Genomic DNA, 18,195 nt, shown 5'->3' on the forward strand with positions numbered 1-18,195 from the left:
TACAATGATTGAAGAATGCACTGCTTAGTTAATACCAAAGAAAGGCACTAATCTGCAGCAAAAAGCAGTGAATAGACATTTCCTTGCTTTTCCCAAGTTTTTATAATGATGAGTGGATGCTTTCAAAGAGACATCACTATGACATCTGCAATTACCTTTAAAAAGAAAAAAGCACAAGCATTTCTCATTTTCTAGGATTACTACTATATTCCAGTAGTCTTCTACACAATTAATTTCTAAAAAGTAAGTTCTATTTTCCCACTAAAATGTACTCTTTAAAACACACACACACACACTGACATCCCACTGGCTAAAAACTTTTGAGGAAGAAGGAGTTAAAAAAGCTCCAGGCCAATGACATTTTTAAAACTTTGAACATATTACAGTTATTCTTCACCTGCTGAGAATGTTCACCGATCTCCCCTCTTTTCTTACCACTTGTTCTCAAAATTTCCCCTGACTATTCTCAGAGCTTTTAGAACATGGCATCCTTCTCTTGTCCTCCTAGGCTACGATAGCACTCTGCCAAGAATGACATCCAGATATTAAAAAATTGTATATAATGAGTTTGCTCCTAATATTAAGTTTATAGAATCTATATTATGGACATCACATAAATTTTTTGTTCCTATTACATACTACTGTAGGTTTCAACCTCATGAAAATACTTAGCAAATATATTTTCCAACAAAAGAAAGAGCCACTACTGCTGGAGGACTTTTATTTTTCAAGATTAACAGGAGGGTCTAAACGGCACAAGGGAAAAAGAATAAATTTGATCATATTAAAGAAAGACCGAATGGATGAAAAAAAATAAAAGAAACAAATATACAAATGTTAAAAAAAAAAAGTCTTTTTGAACCACATGACAAAGGTCAATTTCTTTAATATATAAAGAGCTCTTGAAAATAAACAACTTAGAAAGTAGGCACAATTGAACAAAAAGACTAGTATAAAAATGTGCACCCAAACTTAAAGAAATACAAATCAAGAAGATTTTATTTCTCAACTACTTAAAAGTAAATATTAAAAGATTTAATATATTGTCGGCAAGGAAGTGGTGTCATTCTCATATGTAGCTTTTAAGAGTGTAAATTGGTAACATCTCTTTGGAGGTTAATATAGCAAAATATGGAAACCCTGGTGGCATAGTGGTTAAGAACTATGGCTGCTAACCGAACGGTTTGCAGTTCAAATCCACAAGGCACTCCTCGGAAACCCTGTGGAGCAGTTCTGCTCTGTCCTATGGGGTCGCTATGATTCGGAATCGACTCGATGGCAATGGGTTGGGTGTAGCAAAATACATAAAAAATAAAATACATCTACTCTTTGACCTCACTGTTCTACTCCTGAGAATTTATTTTACACCTGTTCTCAAAAGTTTACGAGGACACAAATAAAAAAATATTCACTGTAGCCCTGTTTGTAAGAGCAACAAACTGGAAACAGCCTAAATGTCTACTAATACGAGACTGGTTAAAAATATCAGGTTTACCTAAATTTTATAACAGAACACTAAAAAGCTTTAAAAATAAAAAATGTGGGTAATATATGGGCTGATGTGAAAAGATTTTAATATATAATGATTAAAAAGCTGGAAATAGAACTACCATAAAGAAAATGACCTACCATACAATCCAGCAATCCCACTCTTTATTAAGAAGCTCAATAAAGACACGGAAGATCTAAATCCCACAATCAAGTAATTTGACCTCATAGAAATATACAGAACACTCCAATCAACAGCAACCAAGTATACTTTCTTTTCTAGTGCACATGGAACATTCTCTACGATAGACCACATATTAGGTCATAAAGCAAACCTTAGCAGAATCCAAAACACTGAAATATTACAAAGCATCTTCTCTGACCATAAGGCCATAAAAGTGGAAATCAATAACAGAAAAAGCAGGGAAAAGGAATCAAACACTTGGAAACTGAACAATACCCTGCTCAAAAAAGACTGGATTGTAGAAGACATTAAGGAGGAGAGCAATTAGGAGTATATGGCAAGGTATATATAAATTTTTGTACAAGAGACTGACTTGATTTGTAAATTTTCACTTAAAGCACAATAAAAATAAAATAAATACAAGGAAGCCCATTTTATAGTGAAAAGTCAAAGACAACAGATTTCAAATGAAATCTAACTACCTACTTTCATTTCCGGTTCGCCTGGAATGCAGGAAAGGACTAGCAACAAGAATAAATACCTTAACTCCAATCAATGGGCAATCATGCCAAATAAAGGCTGAGGTGAAAAAGCAATCCATAGGTAAACTCGAGCCATCTCAGTACTAACTCAAGTACTGCTCGGCGTTAACTTTACATTAATGTTTGATTATCTTATTACATCAAAATCTGTACGGTCCTGGAAGGAGAGTATGTCATACCTTTTTTTTTTTTTTAATTTATCCCTCAGTGCTAGGTGGGGGATAAAAAAAAAAAAACCTGTTGCCATCAAGTTGATTTCGCCTATAGCGATCCTACAGGGCAGAGGAGAACTGCCCCACAGGGTTCCAAGGAGCGGCTGGTGGATTCGAACTGCTGATCTTTTGATGAGCAGCTGAGCTCTTAACCACTGTGCCATCAGAGCTCAGGTGGAAAACAAGGACTTAAAAAACACCTGCATAAGGGAGTAGGTTAAGTGAGTAAGTGGTAAGTAAACAAAGAAAAGAACAAAAGGAAAGTGCCTACCGCTACTTCTATAAAGACAATATGAAAAGTACTTAAGAAAAAGGGGGTAATTTTTCAGGTCAAACTGCTCCATAGGGCTTTCAAGGCTGTGACCTTTCAGGAGCAGATCACCAGGGGTTTCTTTGGCAGCACTGCTGGGTTGGTTTGAACCACCAACCTTTAGGTTAACAGTTGAGCTCAAACCGTTTGTGCCACCATGACATTCAGTTAAATCTGGATTCCAAGTAAACAACAAATAACTTCTTAGTGTACATTATGTCCAAATACTGCAGGATTATTTGTTAAGCCTGGCAGCCCCAGCTACACAACACTGTGCAATTCACAACCTCAGTTCCCTGTTTGCACATCTGTAAAATGCAGCAAACTAAATCAGCTCTATGAGTTTTTCCCAGTTCTACAATTCCCTAAAATTCTGCTATTTTATAGAGAATTTAACATATTCCCAGGGCAATGTTTAGACAAACTAACAACTTCTGAAAGTCCTTCACTGAATCTTTCCAGTCCCTGAAAATAGGCATTTTTCATGGTCCTAATCTGGTCTCTTATTTTACACCACTCTACACATTCATGAGTTTTTTCTTTCATGTATATGTGTATAATTCCTAGATTTTCCTTCCCTCTCCAGCCAATCATGGAATTCTTGGAAAGAATCAAACTATCTGCAATTTCAAATTAACAGAGATAACAAAGAATACTGTTCTTAGTTCAAAAAAAAAGCTTTCAGTGAGTACCGATATTGCAGCATACAGTTTATCTATCAGGTGGTTATATATGAAACAATCAGAGAACCAGATGGAATGCTAACAGTGTAGGCTGCTTTGCCCACTTTGCCTAACTGGAGTCACAGATGTCAAAACCTGCATATTGCCCAAATGTTCAACTCTAGTGATGTCAGGAAATAAGAGCCTCAACCCACTAGCAAGTAGAGACTGTAAGCAGTCTACCGCAGTGTACCTGGAGTGAAGCCGTTACAACTATACACGTACGCAGCCTTAGACATTCTCTAATTCCTCCCATGTTTACCCAGCCAGTACAACTGGATTTCTCCTTTGGTTTCCTGGGAGCAATGCCCTGACCTGAACCACAGCCCACTTGACTGGGGGTTCATCACTGGTTCCAGATTTTGCCAGCTCCCTCTCACTGACAACTACTAATCTACTAATACCAGTGAAGTCTATTATTTCCTAAATATAGATTTTGCCAGCTCCCTCTCACTGACAACTACTATCTACTAATACCAGTGAAGTCTATTATTTCCTAAAACCTGTTCCTTTAGTGTTCCACTCATTTGGTGCTATTTTCTTCTTAACATATTATAATCATTCAAGTCTGTTTGCCATTACCCTCTGAATGCTTGTTTTGGATTTCTGGCTATCCCAAAAGGTCCAGCCTTATAGATAAATCTGTTTTCCTAGGTTCGATTTCTTTCAACTCCATTTCCTCTTCTTCTGACCCAGCCCTACATAAGCACACAGGTACAATAATAATACAACCAATAAGTGCTTCCTATTTTCCTAACCATTATGGTAAAAGCATTATCCAACCGATATTTTGTTTTTTAAAACTTTCACACTACTTTTAAAACCTGCTAATCACCAAGAGTAGATTCTTTCTCTGAAAAACAACTATCATAATTCAAGCTTACCTCAGCAGTATCTTTGGCCTATCTTTGTCACTTCATATTTGGACTATGGCAGCATATTTCTCGTCCATTACTAGACCTCCCGTAGACACGCAGTATTTACAATTATGATTATACTTATGAGTAATTTCCTTAGAAAGTAATATGGCATCACTAACAAAATTCATCAAAATATTTCCTGCAGCACACTCATTTAAAAGGATTGATTCATGCAGCTTTTTAAATTGCAAAAAAGCAACAAGTTTTGAGCAAATACAGCTACTCAATTCTTTGTCCAACCCTTTTTGTTAAATAAAACTTGGAAAAATAATGAAATCAATAAAATAAGACTACTGTATTGTTAAATCTGTATATCTTATCTCGTACATCAATTTTACGAACTAGGAGAGCATTAACTCCTATCTAATTGATAACTGTAGTTCTAAAAATATGGTTCAGAACTTTGAATCCTCTGGACTTTAATATTTATCAGTTTAAAAACAAATGACAAAATACCCAGATAAGGAAGACTTTGTGTCCTGCAGATGTTCTTTTTTTGGAGGGTCATCTCTTAAGTTTTCATCCTGTGACTTTTCTCTCTTATCTCCTGAAATGTGTCCATAGGCAACGCCGCTACTGGTTTCCAAAGAAGGCTTTTGATTCGAATGTTTCTTGTCTCCTTGTCTCCCATCAGATTGACTCCATGATGATGAACATTCTTCACTGTTCTCTGTGGGTTTCCGAAAACCGCAATGCAAAGAACCCCGAGCTACCGACGCTGAAGATGAACTAGATGGTTCAAGGTTTTTGCCCTTACTATGATATGAGAGTTCTTCATCATCAGAGGGTCTTAAGAATTTAGGTCTCAAGTTTCCAAGAGAAGAAAACTCTTGGTTTTCCCTAGGATTGAATTCTCTTCTACATGTTTCTAAAGACCCGGATCTATTATTATCCTTTTCATTACCACTAAACTTATCTTTTTTAATATTGTACGTACTATCTGATATACCATATCTATCCCTTGAATTTTTATTATAATTTACTAAGTCTGATCTTCTACTTTCTTGACTATGTGCTTTATCTGAATATGTTGGTTTCCGCCATCGTTCTTGTCTACAATCTTCTTTTTTGGATGCAGTTTTTTCAGCTTCTTCTAATTTCGACTGAAATATTTCCATTGACTACAAAGGAGAGAAATTAAACAAAATATCTAAAATTAAAAACGGCTTCAGTGACTTTCCCCCCATATGCCATTGTGCCATGACCCACTGCCATCTGGCACAATAAAAGTAAACTCCAAGGAAAATTAAAAAAAAAAAAAAGACCCATACAATCATTTTACTCCAAAATTGGTATTTAAAAAACATAAGTGAACAATGAAAAATTACTAAGTAACAAAAAATTTCTAGGATCTCAATTTACGCTAAATGCCTTATGCTAAATCAAAGAATTATGAACAGTAGAGACATAATTTTTTTTAAATAATTGATTCCTATTGTCAGTGAGATTCAAGAGGTTACCATACTGCTAAAATACAACAGACTCACATGAAAAAAGCAGTTCAAGAACAAGAAAGGCTTGTAAAAGAGAACTATATGCCTAAAAAATTGTCCAAATACACGGAATAGAAGAATGGAAAGTGTTGAAAACTAGTGAGTTCAACACTAGCCTGTGAATTCTCTATCCTTTAGAAAGTAAATAGATGCAGATTATAAGAAAAAAAGACATGGACAACCGATACTAAAGAATCTAAAAACCATGTATTAGTACTTCCAAAAAAGGAGAAGCAAAGATGATAGAAGAAAAGCATTAATTAAAAAAATATACTTTAAAAATATTTCCCCCCATTGAGTTTCCAGATCAGAAAGGGCTCCCCCAGTAGCTCTGCAACCTTGAGGGGGTGGGTGTGAAGGTGAGGCAGGACAGGGAGGCACAAGGAAAGGTGTATATAAAAATACTCTAATTCCTGAATCTCAAAAATCAAGAAAAAAAAGAAATCCTTCACAAAAACTAGATCAGGGAAAGGAGTGAATAAGTGTGAATGTGTATATATATATATACAGAGGCAGATAGATAACACATTATCTTCAAAGGAAAGAAAATAAACCTGCTATCAATTTTTCATCTACAATACTAGAAGATAATGAAACAAAGATAAAACTTTGAAAAATATTATGAGTCTGTAATTCTATACAGAGAATTCAATTCACAGCCAAACTATCCTTCTCTGATGTGGGCAAAAGAAAGTCATTTTAAAAAATGCAAGACATCAGAAAGCATATCATTTATTAATTCTGGAGATAAAATTACTCAAGATGATTAAGCCAAACCAAAAATGAATCAAGATAAACATCTCTGAAAAAGGGAAGACATGCTAAAGACCAAATGGCAAATGTCACAGTTAAGTATAAATAACTGTTCTTGTAGTTGTGAAATTTAATGTAATCATCAAGGAAAAGATGCACTGTATTTTTTTAAGTTTATAATAAACTAGAACTAAAATTCCAAATTATTTCAATAAAATCTGAGAGATGAGATGAGGGAATCAAAACGTGTTAAAGTTCTTATCTTGCAATCAACAGGGAAATTACATACTGTTTCATATTTTACATCATTTGAAAAATACAGATTTTCATGTGTGTCTTTAATGATAACATGAAGTAGATTTCAAGAAAAGACATTAATGGAGCAAAAAAAAAAAGAGAGAGAGAGAGATTCCATATTGATAAGTGAAATGATCCACCCGGAAGTTATAAGAGGCATGAATGTTTATGCATCAAAAAACATTGTGTTGTTTTGTTTTTGGTACACCTTAATACTGTTAGAACTTGGAAACCATGGTGGCACCGTGGTTAAGAGCTACAGCTGCTAGCCAAAATAAAAGGTCGGCAGTTTGAATCCACCAGGCACTCGTTGGAAACCCTATGGGGCAGCTCTACTCTGCCCCGTTGGCTTGCTATGAGTCAGAATCAACTCAACAGCAATGGGTTTGGTTTTTAATGGGTTTTAACACTATTAGAAAGATACAGAGAGGGATACAAAAATATATATGTTGTCAACTTTGAAGAATTCCAATGGTTTGTTATGTATGTTTCCAAATGCACATACATATCCTACTTTTTTAGTATTCAAGGGAGGAGCAATTGTAATATCACATGCTGAAACTGATCAGAGATTAAGCATCTTATCAAAGAAAATAAAAGTCGAAGTCATCTGAGTCAGGGGCAGCAGATATGTAGCCTCTCCATCAGAATAAAGTCTCTGAACCCTTTCTTGGCTACACTCCAGGAGTTGGTTGCCAAATGCAAATCGTTCAGAGAACGGAATTCAAATTACAGGGCAGGCAACCGACAGTCTGATTTGGGGACCATCACTAATGACATATACAGCAAGTGTCCTCTTTTGTAAGGGATGGGTGGTTGAAACTGTTATTTTTGCTTTTGGCACGCTTTTTTTTTTTTTTTAAGAGGAACTGTGATCCTACATGGTAAGGAAGAAAGGTAAATGGTCATACCTTAAGGTTCAAATCTAAGCAATAGCAAGTTGGAAAACATAAGGCGAAAAGATTCAATTCACAATTGAAAAATACAATACTTTAAAACAACCTCAAATACAAATGCACAATAACTGCCCTAAGAAAATTACTGAAGAACTATTGAAAAGAAATAACCAGTGGTTTAGGATAGGATGATTTAACATTATAAGGTATTAATTGTCTTGCACTTACCTATAAATTTGTTGCTGTTAGTCAACTCTGACTCGATGGCAACCCCATAAATGCAGAGTAGAACTGCTCCATAGGTTTTCAAGGCTGTGACCTTTAGGAAGCAAACTGCCAGGCCTGTCTTCCAAGGTCCCTCTGGGTGGATTCGAACTGCCAACCTTTCGGCTAGTAGTCGAGCACTTAACAGTTTGTGCCACCCAGGATCCTATTTAGTTAAATTTAAATCAAAATTCCAAAATAAGTTTTAAGTTTATATTGGAATGTTAGGAAAAGGCTTTTTTGTTGAGCTTAAACTTGACAAAATGATTCTAAATTTAACAAGAAAAATAAATGTAAGAATAAAAAGCTAACCTTTTTGAATAAGTAATAAGACAAACTCATACATAGTAGGCAATCACTAATTATTTGCTATCTACATGAGTTACGGAAAACTATATTAATTATAACAGTAGATACCAGTCCTGGAAAAGGCAGAAAAGGCAATAGAATAAATTTGAAAATAAAGGAACAGATCCTATATATATATATAAGGAAATATACTACATAATAAATGTGCCAAATTACTGTGAGAAGAATAATTCATCCAGCATATCATGAATAATTAGACAAAGACTTGAGGAAAGTCAGATCCCTACTTTATACCATACACAGATACATATTCCAGAAAGATTACAGATAAATAAAGCTGAACGAGCAGTCAAAATAAATGCAGGTACACATTTTTTATGACACTGGGAATGGGGAAGACCTGACAACAACTTACACCAAGAGTATTAAGTACTGGAAGACAATCCTGACAGGTTTTGCTAGGTAAAAAAAATTTGAAACTTATCCATAGAAATATAAACAAAGTAAAAAAAAAAAAATGAACATGAAACTAAATAGGAAAAGCTGAACAGATTTACTTAAAAGGTCTTAAGCAAATCAATAAAGAGCCCTGGTGGCACAACACTCAGCTGAACCAAATGGTTGGCGGTTTGAACTCATCCAGCAACTCTAAGGGAGAAAGACCTCGCGATCTGCTCCTGTAAATATTAAACCAAAACTGCTACGATAGAGTCAGTTCTGACCCATAGCAACTCTATAGGACAGAGTGGAACTGCCCATAGGGTTTCCAATGAGCAGCTGGTGGATTTGAACTGCCGACCCTTTTGTTAGCAGCCTGAGTTCTTAATCACTGCACCACCAGGGCCTCTCCTGTAAAGATTACAGCCTAGAAAACCCTATGGGGCAGTTCTACTCTGTCACTTGGGGCTGCTATTAGTTTAAATTGACTTGACAGCATCTAACAACAACAATATCTGCTTCCACCAAAAAAAAATAAGCAAATAATACAAACAATTCACTAAAAAATACTAGTCAAAAAACATGAAAAAAATTCCAATGCACTAATAATCAAATGAATAAAAATAAAAGCAAAAAAAAATTTTTTTTACCGGTCACTATAGCACAGACTATAAAGAATGATAATCATACTGCTGACAGTTACATGATGAAAGAGGCATTTTTTAATGAGTATAACTCATATAATTTTCTGTAGAAAAATTTAGCAATATACATCTTACTTTAAATACCCATATCCTTGAAACCAGAAATTTCATCTTTACTAATTCATCTCAAGAAAATAGCCATATAAGTATGCAAAATGCATTAGACCAAGATGTGCAGCAGAATGCTATTTAATGCGGGGGGGGTGGGGGGGACACACATAAATGTCCATCCATTGATTAAATAAATAAATAATGGTATAATCATACAAATATATAGGAAATACTAAAAAGTCATTAAAGGTATATTTATATGTACTGGCATCAAGCTATATTTTAATAAGTAAAAGAAGCAAGACATATCCTATAAGCCTATTTTTATAAAAATGTATAGTTTAAATGCACATAATATACATAAATGTACATAATAATTTTTTTTTTTAATCTAGAAAAATGTATACCTAAATGTTGCCAGTGACTCTCTTTGGACTAAGGATGATTTTTTTTTTTTTAACCCTGCTCCCCCCGCAACCCCCCCTTTTTTTCAATATCTTACTACTTCTAAACCTATTTCCCTCTGGAAATGAATTTAAAAAATCAATACATACAGAAACAGAAAGATTATCAACACATGGTGAACAGAGGAGCTAATTCTAAAACAGCATGTAGAATGTGGTTCCACTGTTTTTAAAGTGTATACCCACAACTGCCCTCACAGGAAAAAAACTCTGAACAGACCAGAATTTTAACAGTGGTTATCTCCAGAGGTATACTATGGAGATTCTCCTGTTTTACTTAAATTTTTCACAATGAGAAAATGCCATTTTAACATACTTAAAATTTACTATGTACTTTTAAGTTTTATATACTTAAGTTATTAAATAAAAAAAAGTTACATAAGTTTATACAATAATGAAAAGCAGAAAATGACTTCAGCAGTATTTGAAATTTATTATCAGTTAAACTCAAAAGTATTTCACGGCACAAAACACTGACAACGGCACTTACTTTTCATATAAGTCTAAAAATAATATATATCTCCTTAATACAGATACTCACCCCGTATCTTTCAGCTACAACGTCTTCAAAATTTCTATCTTGTGTCTCAGCTTGTTCCTTCATTCTTTGGTAAGACCTCCTTAGCCAGCTGAATCCCCCGTCTTCCACTACCGAAACTAAATTCCAATATTAAACGTCAGTCACACTTTTCATGTGGTTGTCAAAGAATTAATATTCACTGCTTCTATGATGACTTCCAAACTAGAAATTCAAATATTTTCCTTGAATAAGTAAAAATCGTAAGTGCACTGAAAATTCAATTCAGAATACATTTGAGTGCCGATGTATCAGGTGCAGAGTTTTGCCACTATGAGGAAGGAAAAGATAAAGAAAACTATCCTCAGGAGAATTCCAGTCTAAGTGAATGAAGTATAAACAATTAAAATAAGGACAATACATGAAACATACTATAAAAAGAATTAAAGGCTTACAGAAAATTAGAAAAGCAAAGAATTATTTCTACCGGAGGTCAGGGAAAAATTTCACAAACCAGGTTCAAGAAAGAAAATTGGGTTTCTATAAGCAAAGATAAGAATAGGGATGGAATTCCTAAAAATAAGGAATAAAGTTATATACACGGGATGGGGAAGGGTAAGCTACCTTAGATGCAGCACAAAGAACAAATGAGGGAGCTAGAGAAGACAAAGATGAAATGTATGTTAAAACAAATTACCCTACTTTACTCTCAGTTACCATCCATGAACATCTGAATGCCCGTTATAGCAACAAACTTTATCAAGCTACTTATGTTTCTTTTTATATGCTTCACACTATTGACACATATAAAGAGGAAATCTAATCAGCTACTTAAAACTCCTCCTTTTCCTTGCCCAAATACAGGACTGCTTTAAGACCTTCCCTGCTCTTAAAACCAACAGAAATGCACACAGAGACCCTAAAAGATGTAAATATTCCAGCAGATCAATATGCAATAACCCCTGGCTGGAAACAGCCCAAATGTCAATTATCGGTAGAATGAAACCATAGATTTGATATATTTCTAAAATAGATTCCTAAAATAGACTACCATATGTGTCAGACTTCAATTAAAAAAAAAAAAGGTTAAAGAAGATTTTTCAGTCTTCAAATTCATTTTTTTCTCAATCAAATCCAAAATTTCTCTCTACTAAGCAATGGTAAGATAACGTAACCTTTCTTTACATGTCTAAAATACTTTGCACTGTGAACTTAGAAATATTTTGTACTTTGAAATCTAGATCACTTTCTAGATCTAGTGACTCACTTTCATTTGAAAGCCTACTTGGCTCTTGCTCCAGTTAGTCTGAATTTGAAATCTACACAGTGATAAGAACCTCGTCATCATTAATACCTATGTTAATGTCCCTGCTATAGGACTAAATTATGGAGCCTTGGTGGTACAGTGGTTAAGTGATCTGGCTTCAAACCATAAGGTTGGCAGCTGAAATCCACCAGCCACTCCCTGGAAACCCTATGGGGCAGTTCTACTCTGTCCTCTAGGGTCGCTATGGGTTGCAATCAACTAGACAGCTATAGGTTTATAGGACTAAAATTCATTCCAAAGAATTATCTGTGAAGTTGATAAAACATTGATGAGTGTGGTGAAAATTTCCTTTACAATCTATGAGCACCAAGATATGTATCTAGCTCAGAGAAAAAAATCTCAGAGGAAAAGTAAGACTGCTTTTATTCCTCTGTGTTGACATTTATCAAGGAAATCTAAAAGGAACAAATATTTTCAAGTCAATTTAGTCATAAATTAAAGCTAAAATTTTATAATTATATATGTAACACCACTGTTAGTGATTATATATTCTATTTTAATACTCTTATTAATCTTATACTTAAAGATGGCAATAATCATCTTTAATTACATAAATTATTATATCAATAATCTTATTTTAATAAGAGAAATAACCATACTTAATATTTAAAAAGGAAACAAAAAATTGCCAATTTGCGGCACCATTTATCATGAAATGCAATCCAACAAATATTTAGTGAATATCTACTGTGAATATGAGAATTTGTTAAACAAAGTAAGAGGTACAAATATGAATAAAAACATGATCCCAGGCCTCTATGCTTAAGTTAAGATATAATCAAATAATTATAGTAGATTCACTGGTTTGTAGCACTTAATATAAACCTGTATCTCAAATCTGTTTTTTGTAAATTAGAAATTAAGAGACTAAAATTGTTCCATCTTAATGAAAAGGCATACTGTCATAGACAAATACAGCCAAATGAGTCTGGGCTACACTCCTCATTTCTTTCAGAAGACAGGATAATACAAAAATAATAATAAACATCATGAGATAGACTTTAGTTTTGCTACTATTAAGTAGCTAGTTTTAGGACCTTAGGCAAGTCATTAACTTCTTTGGACCTTTGCTTCTTCTCTGTAAAATAAGTCACTTAAACTACCTTTAAGATTCCTTCCATCTCAAAGATTATAAAGGAAAAAATAAAAAATCAATAAGAACAAAAACACACTGAAAGAGTTTGTAAAGTGGAATTTCCACTAACTACATGGTCAAATATATACATACGTACACACATACACACACACACACACACACACACAGTCTTCTACTAAAAAATCTAGAGTAGCTAATCCTGAACGAGGAATCAGAAGACTTGGGTTCTAGTACTACTCACATGTCTACAGGTCATTCTAAGCCTTAGTTTCCTGAGCTATAAAATTAGAACGATAACATCTACTCTGCTATCCTCGCACAGATATTATGAAAATAAACTGATATAAAAGTGCCATGTAAACTCTAGAATTGTACAAATATCCCCATTACTAAAATATGATTAAATTTTGTATGAGCTCTGATAAAGGTTTACTTACTTTGCTATCTAATTTTCTCTCAGATTAAAGGGAAAAAAAAGTCTAACGAATTCATTATTGAAAATACAGGACTGCAACAATGACAAGGTGTCCCTGGGTGGTACGAACAGTTAAGTGCTCGACTACTAGCCAAAAGGTTGAAGGTTTGAACCCACGCCGAGGTATCTCTGAAGACAGGCCTGGCAATCTGCTTACAAAAGGTGGAGCAGTTCTACTCTGCACATATGGGGTCACCATGAATCAAAAATCAACTTGACTGCAACTAACAATAACAACAATTACAAAAACTCTTATTGAGAAAATCTTGCCAAAATATTTAACCATAAGGACAAGTATTTCACATCATCATCAAGTATTTACTATATTCAGATACTATGCTAAAACCATTAACTCATTTAACCCTCACAACAACTCTATGAGATAGGTATTCTCATTATTCCCATAGCACAGATGAATAAATTGGGCTCAGAGAGGTCAGGAAACTTTCCCAAATTATGACATTAATAAGTAATTATTGCTTGCCTTTTTTTTTAAGTCTTAAACACAGTACTTCAAAGAGACCCTTGTCTGATGTTCTGGTGAAATGAGTTCCTTTCTTGGCCTTTTGCCTTGGTTCTATGAAAGGGGGAAAGGAGAAGACAGCTTGGAAGATTGTTCCTCTAAACCGTGAGGAATTGTTACAGTTGCCCTTGTTACAGTTGCCTTAGTCCTTTGGAGAAGCTCCTTACTTTTGCCCAGAAAGAAGCCAGTCCCTGCCCGCAGAAAAAGTCAGTTATTATGCAAACATATAAAGCCAGTGAGAGGGGATTGTCCAGTTTAGTCTAATGAAACACTGGTCAATTATTATGCAAATAGGGTATATAAAATGGCTCAATAGGATTGAGCCACTTGCCTACATAAGTACACAGAGGCTTAGGGAGGGCCTCACTAACATCAAGAAAAAGAGCCTGGAGCAGAGCACATCCTTTGGACCCAAGGTTCCTGAACTGAGCCTCCTAGACCCAGGAGTCAGAGAGAACTGTAACACTGAAGCGGCGGTAGCAGAACCAGAAGAACGGTGCAAGACAGTGTGGTGAGCTTCCTGGCCCACAGTGCAAGGTGGCTACACCGTGGGCTTGCCAACCCACAGAGCAAAAGAGCTGAGGGCCTTCAGGTAAGAGGCGTGCTGGTGAAGGAAGAGAGAGAGAGTGCTGTCTTATATTAAAGAAGGAAGGGATGTGCTCTTCACTTTGGTGAAGCTTTCCAGACCTTGTCTGTGTGCTTCCTGGCACTGATTCTGTTCCTGTTGCTTCCAAGCTAATCCTGATCCCATTTCACTTCCCTAGTAAACCACGTAACTGTTTTGAGTGTGGTCTGTGAGTTCTGTGTGGCCACAGCAACAAATTAGCAAACCCAGCAGAGAAGTAGAGAGTGCCATGGGGAGGACAGGTAGTGTAAGAATTACTAAAAAGGTTGTAGAGTCAAGGTATGTCTGACCTCCACCTCATAGGAATCAACTTTGGGCTGATACTGATTCTCCTTCTCTCTGAAGCTAGACTAAATCTGACACTACTGCTACCACACTGCATATGACCACAGTTAGTATTATGTAACGCCCCATCAGAGACATTTTTGTCCATGCTAAAAGACAATAAAGTTACAAGTACTAATTACTTCAGTAAAATTAGTAAATAATAATTTTACAGAAACAAGTAAGATGGTACTAGGAATATCACTACATAAAATACAAAGGAATTTTAAGAAATGGCCAAATAAAAATAAACTATGTCTAAAAGTTTCTGGGTACGTCTAAAAAGCAGGAAAATATCCTATCAATTAATCACTTAGAGGCAGTGATAATATGATATACAACACTATCTGTATACTAGGTGTATATTTTAATTAAATAAACTTTTCATTAAGTTGTCAATGCAACATTTAATTGACATAAAAGAATTTTTTAAATTATGTTATGAAGTATATTTATGGTGACACTGAAACATTTTGTCTACATCTGCTGGGAAATACCAGCATTATCCTAACGGCAATACATTTTTTAAAAAATAATATTCCATTGTGTTTTCAGTGAAGGTTTACACAGCAGTTTAGATTCCAATTCAACGAATTCTACACAAATTGTTCAGTGACACTGGTTACATTCTTCACAATGTGTGAACATTTTCAATATTTCCATTCTGGTTGTTCCATTTCCATTAATCTAGCTTCCCTGCCCCCCATACATTCTCTTTGTTTTAAAGTAATTGTTAACCATTGGGGCTCATATAGAAGATTTTTTAAAGGAGCACAGTACTCAAGGGTGATATTCCTTATTTTGTAAGCCTATCTGTTATTTAACTAAAAGGTAACCTAAAGGGCTAGTTTCGGTTCAAAGTTTAAAGAGTATCTCAGGACAACAGTTCTGGGGAGTCCTCCATACTTTTGTGGTTACAAAGGGGGGAGGGAGGGAGGGAGGGAGAGGGTTTTTTATTGATCAATCAGTAGATAAGAACTGCTTTGGGTGAAGGGAAAGACAACACACAATACAAGGAAGGTCAGCCTAATTGGACTGGACTAAAAGCAAAGAGGTTTCCGGGATAAAATGAAAGTTTCAAAGTTCAGCGGAGCAGGGGCTGGGGTCTGGGGAACATGGTTTGAGGAGACTTCTAAGTCAACGGGCAAAATAATTCTATTATGAAAACATTCTGCATCCCACTTTGAATTGTGGTGCCTGGGGTCCTAAATGCCAACAAGCGGCCATCTAAGATACATCAATTGGTCTCAACCCACCTGGAGCAAAGGCAAAGGAAGAACACCAAGGCCACACGACAACCAAGAACCCAAGAGACAGAAAGGGCCACATGAACCAGAGACCTACATTACCCTGAGACCAGAAGAACTAGTTGGTGCCTGGCCACAATCGATGGCTGCCCTGCTAGGGAGCACAACAGACAACCCCTGAGGGAGCAGGAGACCAATGGGATACAGACCCCAAATTCTCATAAAAAGACCATACCTAATGATATGAATGCGACTAGAGGAATCCCAGAGACAATGCTCCCCAGAACTTCTGATGGCACAGGACAGGAGCAATACCCGAAGACAACTCATCAGGCATGAAAAGGACTGGTCAGCGGAGGGGGGAGAGAGATGCTGATGAAGAGTGAGCCATTTAAATTAGGTGGACACTGGAGAGTGTGTTGGCAACTCTTGACTGGAGGGGGGATGGGAAGATAGAGAGAGGGAAGATGGCAAAATTGGCACGAAACGAGAGACTAAAAGGGCCGACTCAATAGGGGGAGAGCAAGTGGGAGAAGGGAGTAAGATGTATGTAAACCTACATGTGACAGACTGATTGGAATGGTAAATGTTCACTTGAAGCTTAATAAAAATTAATTAAAAAAAAAAAAAAAAGCTAATTATGTGTATATATTTTACTGTGCCCTCGGACCCCACGCTGGCTTCGGTGGCTGTTAATTTCCCTGGGCCTAAGATAGGCCCTGTTGAGCACCTAGAGCCATCCTTCCAGCCTTGGAGAAGGAATAAATTTGCAATGGGGGGAAAAGATAATTTGTCAGTTCCACTAACCGGGGGAGCTCAGGACAGAGGCGGATCCTATCCAGACATAAATAGTCCATGGACTTTGAGTAACTTTCCCCACTGCATGGACTTGTGTGGACCTATTTCAGAAGAACAGGCCCTTGCTGGCAGACTACAACTGTATCAGCTCTATGGTGGAGAAGTATGGGTTTGATGTTTGCTACCGCTCTATTAAACAGGGTCATCACCTACCCACATCTGGGACCTAAACACTGGTGGCTCCACTCAACTCACCCAGCCACCCGCGACAGGGATCCAGGGATAACTGGTACCGCCCAGTCCTTACAACAAAAAACACTGGGTGCCCATGGTCCACCTGCAGAACCCACCCACCTGTACGCTCTAGGGAACAGGGACACGCTTTCCACAGAGACATTTGGGGGACAGTTCCCAGCCCCCTGCCTTGTTCAGAGCATGACCTCCTGGTGCAACTAGATACCAGTGCCTACACCAATCACCCCTCCCCCTCTAAGATTGTAGAACAGAGCCTGTACCACACACTTGATAATCAGATTCCTGGACACCTGAGCTGAATTCATACAAGAAAAGTAAATGGGATCCTACAATGATATACCTGATAACAGCTCTAGCCATCTGGGGACAGGATGTCAGAGCTTCAAAGGTGAAAATAATCAAGCTAGCTCACTCAAGCAACACAAAACAAAGCGAGAAGCTACAAAACAGTAAGCAAACATAAAATAAACTAATACAATGACTTACTGATGGCTCAGAGACAACAGTCAATATCAAGTCACATAAAGAAAAAGACCATGATTGCCCCAACAAGCTCTAAAAAAAAGAATAAAGGGATCTTCTAGATGATAGTGCCTTCCTGGAATTGCCAGAGTCAGAATACAAAAGATTAATATACAGAACCCTTCAAGACAACAGGAAGAAAATGAGGCAATATGCAGAACAAGCCAAGAAACACACAGATAAAGCAGTTGAAGAAATGAAAAACATTATTCAGGAACACAATAAAAAATTTACTAAGCTGGAAAAATACACAGACAGACAGCAATCAGAAATTCAGAAGATTAACGATAAAATTACAGACTTAAACAACTCAACAGAAAGTCAGAGAAGCAGATGTGAACAACTGGAAGGCAGATTTTCTAAACTTGAAGGTAAAGCATTTGGCACCAATATATTTGAAGACAAATCAGATAAAAGAATTTTAAAAAATGAAGAAACC

The 18,195-nt window shown here is 36.1% G+C and overlaps 1 protein-coding gene across 5 annotated transcripts in view; it reads right to left on the reverse strand.

Moving 5' to 3' along the window:
• CWF19L2 (CWF19 like cell cycle control factor 2) overlaps window positions 1–18,195 on the reverse strand; it is a 163,909-nt gene that overhangs the window by 95,038 nt on the left and 50,676 nt on the right. For all 5 annotated transcript variants that reach the window (XR_010322512.1, XR_010322513.1, XM_010595432.3 and 2 more), the window contains 2 exons: window positions 10,589–10,704; window positions 4,835–5,499 (listed from right to left, as the gene is read on the reverse strand). Coding sequence is in view for 3 of the 5 variants with exons in the window: in XM_010595432.3 (XP_010593734.1) it covers window positions 4,835–5,499; window positions 10,589–10,704 (781 nt within the window). In the remaining 2 variants the exon portion in view is untranslated. The remainder of the gene's footprint in view (window positions 1–4,834; window positions 5,500–10,588; window positions 10,705–18,195) is intronic.

Source organism: Loxodonta africana, chromosome 7, assembly GCF_030014295.1.
Source record: "Loxodonta africana isolate mLoxAfr1 chromosome 7, mLoxAfr1.hap2, whole genome shotgun sequence".
Lineage (NCBI taxonomy): Eukaryota > Metazoa > Chordata > Mammalia > Proboscidea > Elephantidae > Loxodonta > Loxodonta africana.